General features: G+C 47.2%; 1 protein-coding gene across 2 annotated transcripts in view; it reads right to left on the reverse strand.

Annotated features, from left to right (window-relative positions):
- LOC142586857 (zinc finger CCCH-type with G patch domain-containing protein) overlaps positions 1 to 18,343 on the reverse strand; it is a 59,612-nt gene that overhangs the window by 10,826 nt on the left and 30,443 nt on the right. For both annotated transcript variants that reach the window (XM_075697741.1, XM_075697734.1), the window contains exon 11: positions 17,974 to 18,120. In XM_075697741.1, coding sequence (XP_075553856.1) covers positions 17,982 to 18,120 — 139 coding nt within the window. In that variant the 3' untranslated portion in view covers positions 17,974 to 17,981. The remainder of the gene's footprint in view (positions 1 to 17,973; positions 18,121 to 18,343) is intronic.

Genomic DNA, 18,343 nt, shown 5'->3' on the forward strand with positions numbered 1-18,343 from the left:
AAAATTCGAAACCAACAGTCACTAGACTTTAAGTTTTTCTTTTAAATGCAACAAACCTCGTCAAAATTGGTGCAGTGGTTGCCGAGAAAAACGAATTCTCTTTTTACATGTATTTAGATAGGAGCACCCGAGCTAAAGCTTCCTCTTAAAGGGACACTAAAGGTTACTATTAAGTCAACGTGGACTGTTGAAATATCATCACAGAAACCTCGAAACGCTTGTTTCGTGCCAGGGAGAGACTTATTTTAAGAGAAAATGCGTTCTGAAGCGTCCGCGTACCTCTAGCGCAGTTCAAATCGCCCGCCCTCCGATCGAGGAGTACTGACATCATGGTCTCATAGTGACGTTGCGCCATCGGTGAGTAGAACGGCGTCCGCAGACGGCGCTACGGCTTTTCTGCGCAAAACGCGAACGCGCGGCCAGAAACAGAGCCAAGACAGAGCCGACAGCAGAGCGAAAGCGGGAGTATGGTGGCTAGCGGAAGGAGAAACGAATTACGTCCCACATTACGTCCCACGGCACACGGAGAGTCCGTTTTCGTTAAACTATAGGCTGCGGCGAGCTCGCAGCGTGGTCGGCGTGGTCTATGAGAAGCGACGAGCCTTTTCGCATTCGCAACAGGGAATAAAAATGTGCGAATCGACGCAAAACTCGGCCTAGAAACGTGCTTCGCCACAGCCAGGGCTCAATACGACCCAAGCTGGCACGACCCAGATGTCGTTTCCCGCACCGCCACCAGGCGCCGCTACTATACCTCAAACTCCAGCGCAAGACGCCCATAAGCTGGTACTTCATTCTATGACGCTAACTTCGACGCTCGTCGCAATGGACCCTGACACCGACAGATTGGCTCGCGATGCTGGGCTCAACTTCAGCGATTTGAGCACCGACGAGCGCGACCTGCTGCTGAGGGCTCGCACTGCCGGCGTCGTTGCGTACTACGACGGCGGCCTCGACACCGGCTCTCCGGAGCGGGAAAGCAACGAGGGCTTCCCACGACATCACATGGACGTGGCATTCTCGCTGCTTGTTCCAAATGAAAGTTTCGTGAACCAGCGGAACCCTCACAGCACGACGCGATAACGAAACTACTGAAACTCCAAAGCGTGCGCGGCGCAGAGTCGAGCGCGCAGAGTCGAGCTTAAACGAAACCTTTCGAACACCCATATTACTGAAGGGTAACGTCAAAATGTTATTTTTTCTTAGAATCGAATAGACTTAGACAAGTAGAATTTTCTTCCGTCTTATAATCGAATGAAATGATATTTTTAATACGAGTAGTTGAGTATTAGTAACACAAATTATGAGGAGTCCTTTCGTCATCGGGCTAGTACCGGAATGTCGCTGTGGGGTCTCAAATCGTGTCATGCATTTACCTCAATTTCTCGGTTACTAAAGCTCTGTTCGCGATTATATTGACGCCTTAGACGTTCTAGAACATTGCTCTACCACTTTAACTTGAATTTCTGGTAACCTTTAGTGTCCCTTTAAGAGTGTTCGTGAAAAAATGCAGGGAAGAGATTGATACGACAGGATCTCTTACAGTCATAGGTAGCGGTAGATTTTGAAGGGGGGGAGGGGGAGATTAAGGAGATGTATAAAGAAATGCTACATAAACCTATGGCATACCTGATTAAATCAAGCAGGCTAGGTGACTATTTATCACCGCCCCATTTCAAAGAGGATGCCATTAAATCATCATCATCTGAGCGGTCTCGCCCTCAACGTTCGCTGCTCGCTGCGGTAAGCAGTGATGACCCGTGCAGGGAATTTTCCCTTCTTCAGGAAACTTTCAGCCACAATTTTAGACGAAATGGAGAAAGGGAATGTTTGCGATATTGCAGGGAATTTTAAAATTGAAGCAAACATTAGAATTATGCCTGAGCAAGCCATCACTTTAACAAACAACAGCACATCCTTTTCTGTGCACGGGCAAAACTTGGAGTCGGTCTGCTTCAACTTCTAATAACCTTTGTTGTTGAAAAGCTGATGTGCTATTTCGGTACAAAATGCGAAATTTGTTGCATCAATCTTCGATAAGATGATCTACTCAGTATCGCTAAAAAGCTGCGAGCCACCAGTGTTGAGGCTATAGAGCTGTCTACGCGAATATATGTAGCGAACCGACATTAGGCAGTGCGACATCAAATTTGAGGCCGAGATGTTGAATAAACTTTGTGATGTCTTTGAACACACACACACACACACACACACACACACACACACACACACACACACACACACACACACACACACACACACACACACACACACACACACACACACACACACACACACACACACACCGCCGTGGTTGCTTAGTGGCTATGATGTTGGGCTACTAAGCACGAAGTCGCGGGATCGAATCCCGGCCACGGCGGCCGCATTTCGATGGGGGCGAAATGCGAAAACACCCGTGTACATAGATTTAGGTGCACGTTAAAGAACCCCAGGTGGTCCAAACTTCCGGAGTCCCCCACTACGGCGTGCCTCATAATCAGAAAGTGGTTTTGGCACAGTAAAACCATATAATTAATTAAATATATGTAAGAATAATTTAATTCAAGGGAAGAGTATGACGTATGTTGGTATTGCACAGTACGGAGTGTCCCACGTAACTTGAGCCAAACATTAAACATATGCAAGTGCCACTTAACTGGACAGAATCAAGGTAATGTTGTTTGCCGTCGCTTGGAGATACTCAGATGTATTATTTCTCGTCTAATTATATAATTATTAATTAATTAACTTCTTAAATATTATAATTAGAAGAAAAAATGGCAATGAGAAAATTGTGGAGCATCATGGAAACTCCCGATGCAGCTTTCTGCTGTTGAATATGTGCTAGACGAAGGTGTTTCTCCGAGAGGGAAAGAAGCCCACGAATACACGCAAAGTGCCTCGAGCGGCCAGCTGCGCGGGAACTTTGCGTGTGTTCGCGGGCGTCTTTCATGCTCGGAAAACACTATGTAGCACGTATTGAGCAACAAAACTGTACCGGGAGTTTTCCACGTTGCTGTAGAATTTTGTCATTGACACTTTTCATCTAAATATAATAAACAAAAAGTTGAATAATTAATTAAGACTAATTATATCTAATTAGATGTTATGCAGAAATTAATCTGAGCATCTTCATGCGATGGCAAGCAACATTCCCTTGGCTGGGTCCAGCTACGTGGCAATTGCATATTTTTAATGTTTGGCTCAAGTTACGCGGGACACCATGAGGTATTTCACAATCACACGTCCGGACAACTTCGTATATTGGTATATAGGCTGCCTCAAAGCGAGCTGTTCTTATTGAATAACTGGAAATTCTTGAACAGATGTTAACTGTTCCGTGCATTTGCTCTGGAACTGGTGCCACTGCGCAACAATCGCAGTTATCCTGCATGCAGAATCATTCGTAACAGTCCTCACATCCGTCGTTCTGTCTTCCTCGAGATTATTCCAATAGGTGCGCTTTATCCCTCAGTATTCGAAAGAAACGATTACTAGACAACTTCGAATAGCGAATTCTCAAACCGAATCGAATAGTCAAAGTTACACTGAAATTTTGTTTCCGTATATTCCTATAGTTGGATACAACTCAAGCCTGCGCTGAAGCCCCGCCCACGCACTCATAACCGCCAGCCACTGTTCCTCCACGAGGCTGCAAATAGTCCGTATTTCAAACTTTTCCTGTTATCTAAATAAGGCGGTAACCACAAAAATAAAGTTATAAGCGCGTATTTTTTTACGTTTTAACCGGTCTGTTATAGTGGAACGGCAAAAGCCCAATTGTTTATTGAACTGAAATAAAACGCTTGCTTCGTTGCAACTATTTACTGTCAAGTTTCACTTCAGTTCGCAGTGAAGTTCCACGAGTAAAACGGGTTCAGCAATGAAATGAACTGCACTGAGGACTGAAGCACAGAGGTCCGAGTATTTCACTGAAGAGTGAAATGCTCAGTCTCCATACACTTTATCCAGGTCTGTTGCACACGTCATCGCTTCCGCCGATGAAAAGACTCTTCAAAAACAGCAGACGCTGCGGAGGTATCATGGGAGGTATCAAGCACCGTTTGTAGATCCTTTATAAATGATGGTATCAAGTACGACGCCATTTTGAAAACGTCGCATGACGACATTCATGACGATGACTTTGCTTCTGTGATTGGCTAGCGGAGTACACGACGCCGTGTGGTGCGTGTACCCGTCTTCTTTTTAATTTGTATCCTAGCTACTCTATATATATATATATATATATATATATATATATATATATATATATATATATATAGGGGCGGGGAACTTGCGGGATATTTTTTGGAATAATGCAGGGGAAAGTGGGAATTTTGCTGCAAGGTACGAAACATCAGCAGCGGTGCTGGTTGGGCGAATGTCCCTGCACTATGCTCGACTATGTACGGCCGGGTAGGTGAAAAGCGCCGCTGCGATGGAGCGCGTGCCGATATGGCGAGGATGCGCGCTGCTGAGCGACATATTCTATTTCTGGCCGTTGCTGGCCGAACCCGGTTCGTGAAGAAGTTTGTAGAAAACCTACGCAGTCCGAGGATTCGGTATGGCCGCTTCGGTAGACGTGCTCGGCCTCGTCACAGTGCATGGTGGCAGAGGGGACGTCCAGTCCATGCCACACGTCTGATTTCCGTTCAACTGGTCGGTGGAATACGGGGCTGCTTGGATCGACTGCAGTGTGACGGAAGAAGGGGTGTTAAGTGGAGCTGGAGGAGGAATAGGTAATGCCCCTAAATAAAATAAAGGTGGCGTCTTCTCCTCTCTCCTCCTGCGCCGGCGTTGGCTCCCCCTACGCGGAGCCGCACTAGCAGACGCTCTCCGAATCAAACGCTCGCGCTTTTGAGACTGTATGTCTATCGGAATTTTCTTTTCGGATTTTTTTTTACATTATATCGTTACTGGTTCCCGAAACATCAAGAGAAGACAATTGAATGTCGTTGGGCTTGGTTGGCTCTACTCATTTGTGCTGCCTACCTCGCTTCAGCGCCAACGAAGCGGCGAGAACACAGCGTTTCAGCAGCGTCTCAGCAACACCGCACTCAGCCACTTTAACAGATACCGTTTCAAGATAAGGGCATGGCGCTTCTCTTTTCAACGCTTAGTAAGCAAAGTAAGCGTCGAGAACACAAAGCTGTAAGCTATATCAGCCGTCGGCACTCTTTGTTGGCAACGCAGATCGCTTTCAATGTACAGTCGCCGCACCGTCACCGCAGTGGACTAGCTCCTGAGAATGCCACCTTTTGAGTGTCAACACTCAAAAAGGTGTTGTTCGCACACATTAAGGCTAAACAGCGCCATGGAATGTATGACTCCGTCGACAAAAAGCACGTGTGTTTGACGACAACTTCGTTGAAGTCGGCCACGAAAGTTGCAAATAAACGCAGCGCGAACATGCGGCACTTAGCAGGGCGAAAAACTAACGAAGCAAATCGCTCGCTTACCTCGCAGAGCCGGGGATCAGCCCGGCTGATTCTTTGAAGCCAGACCTTCTTCCGCGCGCGTCTCGCTTCGCAGGTGGAATCCGGAAGAGTCGCTTGCCGTCAGTTTCACGTGTGGTGCATCCGAGGGCACAGCAACACGGAACTACGTACGCTACAAAAGCAGAAAGGAGGCACGAAACGTGGCGTCTGCGTACGCCATTCGCAATGTTTGGCACCGCAATGCCGGTGGAAATAAAAACAAGCAAGAATAAAAGCGCGTGACGGCGTTCGGCCAATGGGAGGGCCGGGCGTCGAGAGAAAGCGCAGGGGGGGGGGGGGGGGTGAGGACGACGGCAATCTTCAAAGGATGGCGCTACTTTTGTTTTTTATTGAGGGGTTTTAGGAATAGGCAGCCTTAAAGCGATGAAACACGTGTTAATGGTTGTGCCTCTGTATTAAGGGGTTCTTTTGGCGCTTGCTGGACCTCATCATGAAAAACGCTTGACAAAGAGCTGATTGTAGGTGAAGGGCCTGACAGCTTCTGTAGTTATTCACGGATTACGGAATGCATTAGTTCTCAATAAATCGGCACGGACACCGAAAGCTCCCAAGAAGCCCATAGTTGAGGCAGTGTACACGTGGCGAATTGTACGAGTGTGACCGTTGCCGCCGAAGAGTCTTATCAGTGGTGACGTGGCCTCGGCCAGAAACTACACTCTTAGGCAGACTACGTAGGAGACCGCCAAATAAATGCTCTTTTACCCCATGCATAAGGTGTCGCACCTTTTCTTCCGACAGGTTGGGGCCGGCTCGACAGAAAAGCCGCATCATGTCCAAGACATACATTGCAGCACTCTCGCTGGGCATCTGTACTCTCGATTGAAGAGCACGTTCAGCTTTTTCTCGGCGATCGGAACTTGCATACGTCTCAAGATGCTGCCTTTGGAACTCTTCCCACGATGTCAGGAAATCAACACGGTTCTCGTACGAAGTACATGCGCCGTCCTCCAGACTAAAATAGACGTGCCTCAGTTTGGCTACATCGTCCCACTCATTGATCGTAGCATCGCGTTCATAGTGGACGAGCCAATCATCAACATCTTCAATTATATCGCCGTGAAAGGAATTCGGCGTTCGCGGATTGTGCAGCATACAATGAATCGGCGTTGTCCCTTCCATACCAGTTGGAACGGTCGGAGCTGGCATTCTCAGGAGCTAGTCCACTGATCCTTCTGCTGGTGCGATGAATTGGTGTAACCACTGGTACAGGGCTGGAGCTCCTGATGCTCGGAGGGGTTTGGTGCTTAGGTTTACCCCGGCACTTCCACCAGTTTTGTCACGCACCAGAGCAAAATGGCTTTACTTTGAGGGCTACTCAACATGAAGACCCAGTCTACAGGTGGCATGTGGCAAGTCCTCTTTTTTTGTTCGCCAGTTTGCCTAAAAACACCAGATAGCTAGCGCATGGCCTACGTCCACTTCATTGTTTGTAGGCTAGCCTAGAAACACCAGGTGCCAATGTATAGTACTGGAGTTATAACACTTACCCTTTAATACCTGCCAGTAGCAAATATACTGAATGTGAGTGGAATTTCGCCACACCAAATCCCACAGATTCAAAGGCATAAATGGAAGATTACCTATGTGCAAGCTTGAACTCAAGAGCAGACATCACACAACATTTATGCAGCATTCATTGTGACAGCAACAGTCAATGTGAAACCAAGAAATCAACTAGAGATTTCATTTCTGAATTCATTGTAGGCTGTTCCCCTTTCCTTGCAACAGCACAGTTAGAAGTGTTGGGCGACCTCATGTGCTTTCAAAGCAGGGGAGACTTCTCACAAGACTTTGTCAAACTGCATCTGTACATTTTTGGGAAACATCTGAAGCAAAAAATAAAAGACCTAGCCAAAAGCTGGGTATGAACTGGAGACCCAGAATGGCTGACTCACTTATGACCACACGAGTTCAGAAAAACTAGAACACATGAAAGAATAGGGGCAAAACAGACCTCATATGTAAGAATCCTAAACATTTGCTATGGCTCAGGATGCATAGTGTAGCAAGAACACTTACAAAAGTCCCAATGCCTAGTTAAGTCTATAATGAATGCAGTGCCTTTTTTTTTTTTAAATAAATTGATAACCTTGGCCGCACATGCCACAATCGGTGACATTACAGAGAAATGGTGCAGGTATTTCAAGATGGTATTGGCCACTGTTCTAGTGATGCTACATTGCTTTCTTGCATACTGACCTGACTTAGCATTCTAAAAGTGAGATTTATTACTCTAGCTAAATGTTTTTCATGTCCTTTTAATATGCACTGGCTTTCGTGCAACACTCGAAAGCTCTGCTGGGGTACTATTTAAGAGACACTGAGCAAATTTCAATTCTGGATGGACAGTAAAACGTTAAACTATACCCGAAACAGTAGTTTCGTATTTAAAGTAGTAAAGTCAAATACCCGACTCAGCGGCCATTGAACATAATGTGTTTTGTATCCGCATAAACTGTACGAGCTTATTGTGTACGTATCGATTAACACATAGTGTTTACACTTTTCGTAGCGCAATCATGGCAGTAGGTCACCCAGGCAAAAGAACAAGCCTTAGAGATCAGAACAGCCTCCAAGTACAAACGCAGAGGGCGCTTAAAAGGGTGAAGCCACATGAACATCAACATCATTTCAATGCCAAGCCAGAGGATGTTGTGGCTGGCTAGTGGTGGCCTGCGTTGTGGCGTCGTGCAAGTTAGGACTCGCGCCATGCCGAAGCTTGAACAAAAACTGGGTGCTCAGCACGAAAGAAAAATTGGACATCATTCGTGCTATCGAACGGGACACAAAGTTTACACTGGCACTCGAGAAGGATCTACCGTTGACTACTGTGAGTGGCATTTGGAACGCAACGGAGAAGATGCTCAGCAGTGCTGCTGGGACTGCAAAAATATGTTGGCTATGAGGTTCAACTTTTCGAGGTTAAATTTTCGAGGCCTAACGACAGTGATGAGGACGACACGGAAAGTGACAGGATGGGTGATTCAGGCCCGATAGTGGCAGAAGATGCGCGTTAGGTCAGCCTTATGTGGGTGTTTGCCAAGACGAGGGGGCTGGTGGCAAAGCTGGCTTGCAGCTTAAGGGAGTGAGTGAGTGAGTAAAGACTTTATTTGAAAACAAGGTATTGACGGATGACCTTTTTGTTAGGCAGCCACGAGCCCCTGGGCCCGGGCGGCTTCTTCAGCTCTCTCGATGACCTTGGCCTGCAGGTCAGGGTCGGAGCTGAGCAACACGGCCTCCCACTGCTCAGTACTACTTATTTCGCGATTTGTGTGATTTTCGGCTGGGCATGACCACATAATATGGAATAGATCCGCTTTTTGCTTACAATGCTTACATGTATTAGGGTATTGGTCCGGGTAGTAGTAGTGATAGGCTACGGGGTTGGGGTAGGTGTTCGTCTGAAGTCGTCTCCAAGCTACTTCTTGTCGCTTGTTAAGCGATTTGTGTGCTGGCGGGTACACTGCCCTGGCTAACCTGTAGTGCTGAGTTATTTCCTGGTAACTGACCATGCGATCCCTCCCTGACCCTAGCGTGAGCCGTCCGGGTGCTCGGTTGGCGAGTCCTCGAGTGGCGGTGTGGGCGGCATCGTTGCCGGGTAGGGAGGAGTGTGCTGGTGCCCAAATGATCTGGATTGGTCGTGGGTGTTGGTTTGTGTCTATTATGTGTTTACGGGAGCCGAGACCCGACCTTTCGCAAAATTGCGTACTGCTGCTCTGGAATCGCTAATAATGTAATGACAATGTGTGGAGGCTATTGCCAGAGCGATAGCCGCCTCTTCCGCTGTTTCGGAACTTCTGGTGCGAATTGAACCACTAGCGCGTATTTGACCTGAGGAGTCCACCACAGCAAGGGACATACAGTTGCGTTCTATGTATTCTGCTGCGTCGACATAGACTACGTCTTTGAAGGAGTGGAATTTCTGATGTAGGGCTTTGGACCGCTCGGCCCTCCTTTCCTTGTGGAATTCGGGGTGCATGTTTTTAGGGAGTGGATTAATTTTGAGATGACGCCTCTGATCGTGAGAAATGTCTACTTTAATGCTTTGCATCGACTCGTAGTTGATGCTGAGATTCTGGAGGATGTTTCGCCCGGCGGCACTCTGAGCTAGCCTTTCGTATTGAGATATAAGGTGCGCTTCTACTAGTTCATCGAGGGTGTTGTGCACACCTAGGGCTAGCAATTTAGCGTTGGCCGTTCTTATAGGTAGCCCAAGAGCCTGTTTATAGGACCTCCGGATAATCCCCTCTATTTTCTCTCTCTCAGCCGCTTTGAGGCAGAGGTACGGGGTGATGTAGGTGATGCGGCTGAGAACGAAGGCTTTTACCAACCTTATGAGGTTGGCTTCTTTCATGCCAGAGTGTCGGTTGGCAATTCTTGAAATGAGTCGCATCGTCTGCTGAACGCATGCTTCCAGTTTATGAATTGTGTTGCCGTTGCGCCCGTGAGCTTGCATGAAGAGGCCTAGTACACGGATGGTGGTCACCACCGGGATCGTGCCTCCTCCGGCTCGCACAGTGATTTCTGGGGATGGCGCAGTGTCGGATTTGCGGTTTGTAGGGGCTCTGAGTAGGAAGAGTTCTGATTTTTGCGGGGAGCAGGCGAGGCCTTTGTCGGTAACGTACTTTTCAACCGTGTCTACAGCTTGTTGCAGCGTGGTTTCTATATCTCCATCGCTACCTTTAACCACCCACAGGGTAATGTCGTCGGCATACAGACTGTGGTGTAGACCTGGAATCTGATTAAGTTGTTCCGGTAATCTGATCATCGCTAAATTAAAGAGGAACGGGGATAAGACTGATCCTTGCGGTGTGCCACGACTTCCAAGAGGGATCTTGTCCGATTGTAGTTCTCCTATTCTTAGTTCCGCTGTGCGGTGGTTGAGGAAATCTTTGATGTAGTTGTAGGTCCTCTGGCCCACACCTAGGTACTGCAGATTCTCTAGTATAGCCTGATGCGCTACGTTGTCAAAGGCCTTTATAAGATCAAGGCCCAGGACAGCCCGGGTACCATTCTTGGGTATGTGGTCCAGAACTTGGTGTTTAAGCTGAAGCATGATGTCTTGCGTGGAAAGTTTTGGACGAAAGCCAATTATGGAGTTCGGCAATAAGTTGTTGTCCTCCGCAAAATTGTGGAGGCGGTTAAGTATAACGTGCTCCATGAGTTTTCCTACGCATGAGGTCAGAGAGATCGGGCGTAAGTTCTCGAGCTGTAGTCGCTTACCATGTTTAGGTATGAATATTATTTGTGCATGCTTCCACTGCGAGGGGATAGAACCTGTTTCCCAACAGCGGTTGAAGTACTCTGTTAGGGCAGTGATAGATAGGTCGTCTAGATTTCGGAGGGACTTATTCGTTATTCCATCGGGGCCTGGTGCAGATTTAGTTCAGAGTTTCAGCAAGACGGCTCGTACTTCAGCCTCTAGGATGGGTGCGTCTAGGTTAAGATTCTCCGGACCAGTGTATGGTTTCTGGGGGATTTGTGCATTTGTGCCTATGTACCGGGTTTTGAGCTCTGTTAGGAGCTCGTCGTTCGTGCCCTGGTATTGGTGAGTGATCTTATTGAGGCATTTCCTCTGCTCGGATTTACTCTTATCCGGGTCCATAAGGTATCGGAGGAGATTCCACGTTTTGGCTAGACCGAGTTGTCCCTGCATGCTATCGCATACCTTTTCCCATTGGTTTTTGGTTAATTGGTTAGCGTATTCCTCGATTTCTATGTTAATTTGCGCGATGCGCAAGCGGAGTGTACGGTTTAGTTTATTCTTTTTCCAGCGGGTTTGCATGCTATTTTTGGCTTCCCACAAGTGCAGGAGGCGGCTATCCACCTCTACCAGACCATCGTCTTCAGGGATTTCCCTCGTGGCGCGTTTCACGCAATCTCTGAGATCCCCGATCCAGGCCTCGAGATCGTTTATATGCTCGGTGGCGGTTGTCTCCCGAATCTGGCGGAAGCGGTCCCATTCCGTGAGCGAAACTCGTTTGCCCTTCTTGCGGGGTGGACCCGCCTGAATGTGGATTTCTATGATATAATGATCGCCACCGAGGCTTTCCCCGGTATTAGTCCAATCATAGTTGCCTATGTTTTTGATGAAAGTTAGGTCGGGAGTGGTGTCAACACTGACACTATTCCTGATACGGGTGGGTGTCTGGGGGTCTGTGATAAGAGTCAGTCCCTGTTGTTGGGCTTCTAGCCAAAGATTACGACCTTTGACTACCTCTGTGCGGTATCCCCATGCAGTGTGGGGAGCGTTAAAGTCACCTAATAATAATATGGCCTTTTGTTGGGAGATTCTGAGAACCTTCCTGAATAGAGTTCCGAACTTGTGACGTCGGCACTTTGGGCTACTGTAGACATTAAGAATGAATATGCTTTCATCCTCCTTACGTTTAGGAATGAGTTCAATAAAGACGTGGTCTATGTCGACTTCTTCAATATCATGTTTAATGACTGTTAGGTTTCTGTGAACTAGAATAGCGGTGGTGGAATCCGACCCAGAAGCATTATAGGATTTGTACCCTGCCAATTTTGCGTGGCCTCCCGTCTCCTGAAGGGCAATGATATCACGGGCCGCCTTACCCCGAAGGAACTGCTGAAGGTTTCCCTGTTTGCGGCGAAACCCACGGCAGTTCCACTGCCAGATATTGTAGTTAGGAGTGTGAGCCATTTTGAGATGGCGAGGGTTCAGCGATCGGTTTGGAGATTTCGGATAGGGGTGGACGGTCATAGGGTTTGGATGCCACGCCCTTAAGGGAGCCGGAGGCCGTGGATGTAAATCTCGACTCCCAGCGAAGTACTTTGGCTTCGGTCGCGGCTACCCGAGATTCTAGGTTGGTGGTTCTGGTTTCCAGAGCGTCTAGACGTGCGCTTATTTGTTGCAAGTGGGCACCATTCTCCTGATGTTGCTGAAGCATCTGGTTGGCAAGTTCAGTAATCATATGTTCTAGTTTCTCGAATCTTGGGGATATGTGTGAAGAGTTGTCTGTATGATCTTCTGCCTTACGTTTATGTGGTGGTGCTGTGGTGTTGAGTGAGGGATTAGATGGTGGGGTTGGGCGCGGCGTTTGACTGCGCTCCTGTTGTTTTTGTTGTAGTCGGGTGATTTCTGCACGCTGCTTAGTGATTTCGGTTCTCTGTTGTTCTATTAACTGCCTCATTTGTTGGAGTTCTGCCTCGAGAGCCTGCATCTTAGGATACTGAGCATTGGGAGAAGAGACCATGTTAGCCCAGCTCACCTGCGGACCGCTGTTAGTCGGTGTCGTTCGTCTCCCAGAACTCGACCGGTTCCGCGACGTCCCGTCGGAGTCGGTGGCACTCGGAGTTGAGCTTAGTCTCGGGTAAGACCGAGATCGGCTCCTACTGCTCGATCCTCCGGGAAAAAAGCTTACACTGGTTTCTTGGCTGTTCTGCATCGATCGGCGTTCTTGCGATCTACTTTGCCTGCGCTCGTTAGGGTGGTTCTGTTCTTCCACCGAGAGTTTCTGCCACTGTCGTTGTCGGATGATGTAGGGGATTTGGAAACGTTTCCTGCATTGCTTTGAGCCGGAGAGATGGTTGCCGTTGCAGATAGCGCATACTAGTTCGCAGTCATGGTCTGTTGGCAGGTTTTGCTTGCCGCACCGGATACAACATTTTTCGTTCGGGGTGGGGCACACATCGTCCCGGTGGCCGACTTTTCGGCAGATTCCGCACACTTCGATCTTCTTCTTGTACACAAGGCATCGGTAAGTAGTATTTCGGTAGTTGACGTAGTGTGGTACTTCTTCACCTTGAAAAACGATGATAACTGAGGACGTCTTGCCCATGCGCCTGGCGTGCAGGACCCGGGGGGTATTACGCGCCAAACTTCTAATAATGTCTTCTTGTGTGTCGTAGTCCGGAATCCCATGGATGATTCCTTTGGCCGAGTTTTCGGGCGCCGTAATGTACGTAGTCATGCTGAATCTCTTCTCTTGTAATTTGAGCTCCTTGATTTGGCTGTATTTGACGGCGTTGTCTTCTCTTGGTGTGCTGACAATAATGATATTTTGGCTGGTGTTGATTCGGATCATGTCTTCTAGCTGCGTTGCCGCTTCCAGAGCGGCCGTTCTCATGATGTTATCGGTGATGAGCGCGGAGCTCCAGCCGGCTGTATTGAATCTGTCACGCGGTCGGAGAACCACTTTGAAGTCATCTTCCGGCAGCGGTGGGGGCTTCGGCACTTGCCGACGCGGACGGGACGACGGCGTCTGCGCTACCGAATTAGTTCTTGTACGCGGTATGGCTTTGGATTCGTTAAGGCTTGGTTTGCTTCGCTGTAGGGTCTTATGGGCGGCGAGCCATCCTGCCTCGTTTAGTTCTTCCGGGGCGATTTCAGTCCCCTCCACTTCTATTTCCATAGTTGCCTGATGAGTTGTTTGAGGCCGCTGTTGTAGTTGTTAGGCCGCCACGGCATCAAACGAAAATAACATACTTTTTTCGAGCGAAATGAATAAATACTGCATGTTTTTTGCCCTTTCATCGTACTCTCTCCAAGTTCCGTTTTTGACAGGTAAGTGGGCGATCTCACGCTATTTTGGTTAAGCAGTACTACCGTTTAGTACATACTTTTTCTGAGCTCCAGCCAACTACAGTTTAACGATGTTTCACTGTATGTTGTAGCACTAAGCTGTCAGAGTCCAGACCTGTAATTTATATATAAAAAACAGAAAATCCAGCTGCTGACTATTCATGAAATTACCTTTGGTGCAATGAGCAGTAGCCTAGAATAAAGATCACCACTGAAGCCAACATATTGACAAGGGGAATTGTCTTCGTCACGGCGTTTCTTTTTACCTCCACTCTTTTAAAGAACCCCATACCAGTACCGCCATTGTTTCCTCTTTTCTATCATCTCTCCGTCCCTCCTCTGTTCCATATTTTTCTTTTACCTTTGTACTTTGACATTACCTACCCCCCACCATGCACCGGCTTTTCCTCTTCCTCTTCCACCACTGAGGGTGTGGTAGAGTAAGTTCTGCATACATAAAAAGGCCACCGCTAAAGAAATCAGTTGCTGCCCTGATGAAGACAAGTCCCCTTGTCAAAATGTTGGCTTCAGCAACGTTCCTTGTTCTATCACAGCTCATCACTTCAAGCCTCCATCTTCCTGTGAACTTGTCTTCTTGGTGCAATGCCACTCACTCAATCTCTCGGCAGTTATTTTCAGAACCACAGTCACATCACTTCTTTCGTAGCACTCAAAATATAATTTTGGTGTAATCCATAGAGAGTGCTCCTGGTTGAGATAGCACTCAAATTTTTTCAGGGAAGGAAAATTTTGCTCACAATATGGTGCCAGACACACTTGGTTCATTGCTTGTGGACACCTAGAATAGTAATAAATATTACCAGCACTCTGCTCACAGTTCACTGATATTAACATGCCATCAGGAGCATAGGAAATACACACAGGCCTTGAGATTGAAAATTTTTTCCAAAAAGGGCTCTGCCTTTCTTTATTTACAAATTGCCATTTGCATCCTCACTTGTCTTCAAATGAGTTCAAACAAGGTGTTCACCCATTGTCACTGGAGCGCACGTGCGTGCGCGCGCACACACACACACACACACACACACACACACACACACACACACACACACACACACACACACGCGAAGACAAGCCAGTCACAAAGAGTCTGGAAAGAACAAGGAAAAGCAATTCTGTAAAAGCCATACTTAAGGTATAATAAATGAGGTCCAAGCTTCTTTCAAAACTGACAATGGCAGCACAATATTTTAAGTGCCTTGTGCAAGAAAATGAGAAGGGAGCTAATACATTTAAACCCTGATATAACGGACTTCAATATAACAAAATTCTCAACATAACAAAGCTTTTAATTTTTCATAATTGCTTGCCCATAAAAACCATGTACAGTAAAACCTTGTTGATACGTTCCAGATACGTAAATTTCCCTGGCGCTAACGTTCCCACCCGAGAACACACGAAATGACCCAGTAGAGTTACTCAGTTTTGACTCGTTCATACGTTCCTGGAAAATATCATTTTTCAGCACCAACGTTCAGTACGTTGCCAAACTGCGATCGTACGATACGTTTTCCGGTCACTAGATCTCATGTAAACAAAGTGCAATGCATGTGCGATTGAGAACAGTATATAACTGCCCGGCCATCTCACGTGAAAACGCCAGCACACACTCAGCTTCTCATTTCAGTGCCAGCAAATCTTCTCCGGGGTCGTCACATGCGGCATTCACAGCTATCACTGCCAATCCTATTGTGATAAGCATCTTTGCCTATTTGTTTCACAGTGCACGGTGCCGTCGGAAGCGTAGCTGTAGCGCATGCTTTTAATAAGCGATAACTAAAACGCACCGCTGTTCCCTGCTGCAGACTGAGATCGTATACTTTCTGGCCTCTAGATCCCAAGTGAACAAGAAAAGGCGCGAGGCGCACGCGATCAAGAACAATATATAGCCACCCGCCTGATGTGAAAACAACGGCGCGCACAGTTTCTTATTCCAGTAGCAGAAAATCTCCACTGGAGTTGCTACACGCTGCATTCACAGCTATCGCCACCAAACCTATTGCGATAAGCATCTTCACCTATCTGTTTTACAGTACGTGGTGAGTAGTGCCATTGGTAACATACTGCCCGCTACTAGTAGGCGATAATCCAAACGCGCCACCGTTCCCTGCTGCAGGCGGCGCGATGTGGGAATCACGTTTTGTTTCAGTTTCCGATCGCCCTCCTAAAACACCACGCAATAGGATAACAACAAAACGCGTCTGGGGCCACCGGAGCATCACCAGCTCAACACGCATCGGCATCTTGTGCCGCAACGATCCGTGTGATGCTTCGCATTACGTAGATGCCAAGTTGAGTCTGCCAAATTTTTTTAGTTACTTCGGATCGTACGTTTTCTCAGTTGGTACTTTTTTCTCCCGTATTTTCTGAAACATACGAGGTTCTACTGTATTTAGACCTGCAATATAATGAAGTGTGTTTATACATGATTTCAATATCACGAAATTTCACTGCCACCATGAAGGTACACCGAGACAATAAATGGGAACTTCCATGAATGGAGATGGTCAAATTAAAAATGACAAGCAGCTGCCTGCGAATGTGCCTCTCAAATGGTGCGCTGTGCAACCAAGAGCGGCTGCTGAAGCAAAGCAGTGTCTTGTTGCGTTTAAATCCTATCGCACCCCACACGCTGCATCAACGCCTCCTACAGTGGAGCACAACTTTAGAAGGTAGTGGTAATTGCCCCTCAAAGATGGATGCACACGAGCTTCCACCAATGGGCACGTACTCTAGACTGACGTTATGAGCCGGACGGCCGGTGACTGTGCCGATGGAGAACATGGCAGTCCGCACTTCAACTGGACCGAGTCCATTAGCGCGACTATTTTTTTAGCTTCGGTCATCTGGGCAGGGCCTCTCCTGCCTCTTTATGTTGTTCCCGACTAAGATGGCATGCCTGTGCACTCTGCTTTATGACGTCATGTTACTTGGACTAAAATTTCCATTACCATTCTATTCCATTGCCACTGTCATGAACAAAGCGGTGACATCAAATTCACCACGGCTTACTCAGGAGCATCCCCATTAGGTCCTATGGCTGTCGAGCAAGGTAACACGACATCATGAACCGAAGTGCACTGGCATTATGCTATCTAGGAGGCATTGGCTGTGTGCTTTTGGTGCGAGTGAAAGCGTGCGAGGGTGAGCCAAGAATGGGGAGTGCTGTGTTCCCACACAAGCAAGGAGAAAGAGGGAGAGCGGAGTGAACTTGAGGTAATCCAATCAAGCATGCATGAGAGAGGAAGGGGAGGGAGGGGGCAGGTTGGCATGCATCACTTTCTTTTTAGAGCTGCCGTGGCTGCGCATGGCTGTCAGTGCAGCTGAGTGGATACGCAACCCACGAACTTGTTCTAGAGACAATCTGCCATGTGTGCAAAGAGCGGGCGGGCCGAGATTGCATGGCATCATGTGCACAGTCTTCCTGCACGTTTAGTACTAGAGGTCGTGTAATCTAAAGTTTCAGACACACACTGAAGGGAAAAGAAGGCCAAGCATTCGCTGCCTACTGCCAGCACTTTTCATGATAATGTCATCCCATTGCAGGCGACATTATCAGCCATGGGTGCAGAGTGGATGCGAAAGTGTGACAGGCTTCACACTGTACTGCCAATGTGAAGATACCGTTACGCGGTATGAAACCGTATCTTTCGTCGCCAACTCTCGAATTCAACAGAATAATTTTTTTCTAATTGAATTTATTTTTCTTTAATTTCCCAGATAATTAGCAAAATCTTGCGCCTCCCTTCAATGTAAGAACAATTCACCGGCAACTGTACTTGCATAAAAGTTTGAATTTCAATATAACAAAATTTAACTACACTGAAGCGAACTGTCAATTTGATTTCCTTTGTTATATCAAAGTTTAACTGTATATTCAACAAATAAGGAGGAAAAGTAGCTCACTCTTTTCATCAAAAGATCCTCAACTTGTCATTGCCTTTCCGATGCTGCTGCTCAGCAGCAATAGATCGCTCTTTAGACTGCAACTGACGAATCAACTGCCTTTGCTCTTCTATCTTCTTTTCCACCTGTGCGTGCATTACTTTGTCTCTGTAAGCAACAAAAACAGTCCAAAAAGAGCCAACAGCTTAAGAATATATGTACTCCGGTCTAGCGCACATGAACTTGCACACAGATGCAACAAAATTGGAGAAGAAATAATAACGTCTCTACAACACATGTGAATCAAAGCTTAGTAGAATGTGATCTATACTATTTTGTAACGTAAATTAAGCTGTTAATGCTTTCCTCATTACCACAACACACAAAATAC

This window comes from Dermacentor variabilis, chromosome 1, assembly GCF_050947875.1.
Source record: "Dermacentor variabilis isolate Ectoservices chromosome 1, ASM5094787v1, whole genome shotgun sequence".
NCBI classification, from domain to species: Eukaryota; Metazoa; Arthropoda; class Arachnida; order Ixodida; family Ixodidae; genus Dermacentor; species Dermacentor variabilis.